This window comes from Acanthisitta chloris, unplaced genomic scaffold, assembly GCF_000695815.1.
Source record: "Acanthisitta chloris isolate BGI_N310 unplaced genomic scaffold, ASM69581v1 scaffold27197, whole genome shotgun sequence".
In the NCBI taxonomy this organism is placed as follows: domain Eukaryota; kingdom Metazoa; phylum Chordata; class Aves; order Passeriformes; family Acanthisittidae; genus Acanthisitta; species Acanthisitta chloris.
The window spans coordinates 15,987-17,231 of record NW_008682428.1 but is presented as its reverse complement, the minus strand read 5'-3'; the positions used below and the strand labels follow the sequence as shown (position 1 = coordinate 17,231).

Genomic DNA, 1,245 nt, shown 5'->3' with positions numbered 1-1,245 from the left:
GGGAGCCAGCCAAGGCTAAATTTAACCAGCCCCTGGCTGGGGGAGGCAGCAAGAACATGTCTCGCCACAACCTTGTCATGTCCCTTTCTGACCAACGGCTCCTACAGGGTTGAGGACAGGGCTCCCACCCTTCCCTGCCGTGCTGCCACCCTGGCCTCTGCCATCAGCGGCGTCACAGAGGCATCCCCTCCCCTCAGCCAGGTGTGTGGCATGATCCCACCATGCTGGTGGTCCCCAGGGCACTGAACCAGCTCACCTGACACCTCCACATTTGTCACCATGCAGTCACTGGCAGTGTCACAGACGTAGCCCCCCGAGTCGCTGGGCTGTGCTCCACAGATTGTGAGCTTTTTTTGACCTGCACCCGCTCACCCGGATGCACCTCCTGGCCATTCCGGAGCCAGCGCACAATGGCGTCAGGCCGGGAGAGCTCACAAGCCAGCACCAGGTCCTCCCCGGCCACCAGGCAGCGATGCATCACAGTGCCCGTGCTGCCCACGATGGTCACCGGTGGCTCTGGGACTGGAGAGACAGGCAGTCAGCACAGGAGTATCCTGTGCTGGATGCTGCAACAGCTGGACCCTCTCTGGACTCCTCTGGCTGCAGCTGGGCAATGGCAGGGGGTTCCACAGGGCCACCACACAGGTGCAGCTTGCTCCCCATGTGCTCCCCACCAGTCTCCCTATGCTCAATGCCACCCAGTCCAGCCCCACACCAGCCTGGCAGCAGCCGCAGACCCATCTTGGTCCTTGTCCCACTGGCCATCCCCACCAGGACCTTCTGCTTACCTTCTACAGTGATGAGGAAGACAATACTGTCATCGCCAGTGTCACAGAGATACTCCCCTGCATCCCTGCTCGTGGCACCCAGGATGACAAGGGATCGGCGTGCCTCGTCCTCCTCCAGCCGCACATGTCCTGTGTCCTGCAGCTTCTCCCCATCCTTGTACCACTTCACCTCCCCACGGGTGTGTGAGAGGTGCACCTCCAGCATCAGATCCTCCTTTTTTTCGACGGGTCGGCAGGACATTCTTCTCCAGGATCCTGACCAGTGGGTCTGCAGCATCCAGCACCAACAGAGCTGGGATCTCTGGGGTCTCTGCACACACCTCTCCCCACCAGGCTCTTTCCCATCCTCTTACTCACTCAACACTTGGACAGTGAAGGTCACTGTGTCATTGGCAGCATTGGAGGCGTATTTTTCAGAGTGCTCAGCTTGGGCCGAAGGGATGAGCAGCCGGCGACA

At 60.5% G+C, this 1,245-nt stretch overlaps 1 protein-coding gene across 1 annotated transcript in view; it reads right to left on the bottom strand.

The window, feature by feature from the left end:
* The window catches only part of OBSL1 (obscurin-like 1), a gene marked incomplete at its 3' end in the record, with an annotated part of 15,307 nt that overhangs the window by 4,973 nt on the left and 9,089 nt on the right, over positions 1-1,245 (bottom strand). The window contains 5 exon segments of the mRNA XM_009078535.1: positions 257-355; positions 358-522; positions 789-1,006; positions 1,008-1,056; positions 1,146-1,245. The exon segment at positions 1,146-1,245 is cut by the window's right edge and continues 206 nt beyond it. Coding sequence (XP_009076783.1) covers positions 257-355; positions 358-522; positions 789-1,006; positions 1,008-1,056; positions 1,146-1,245 — 631 coding nt within the window.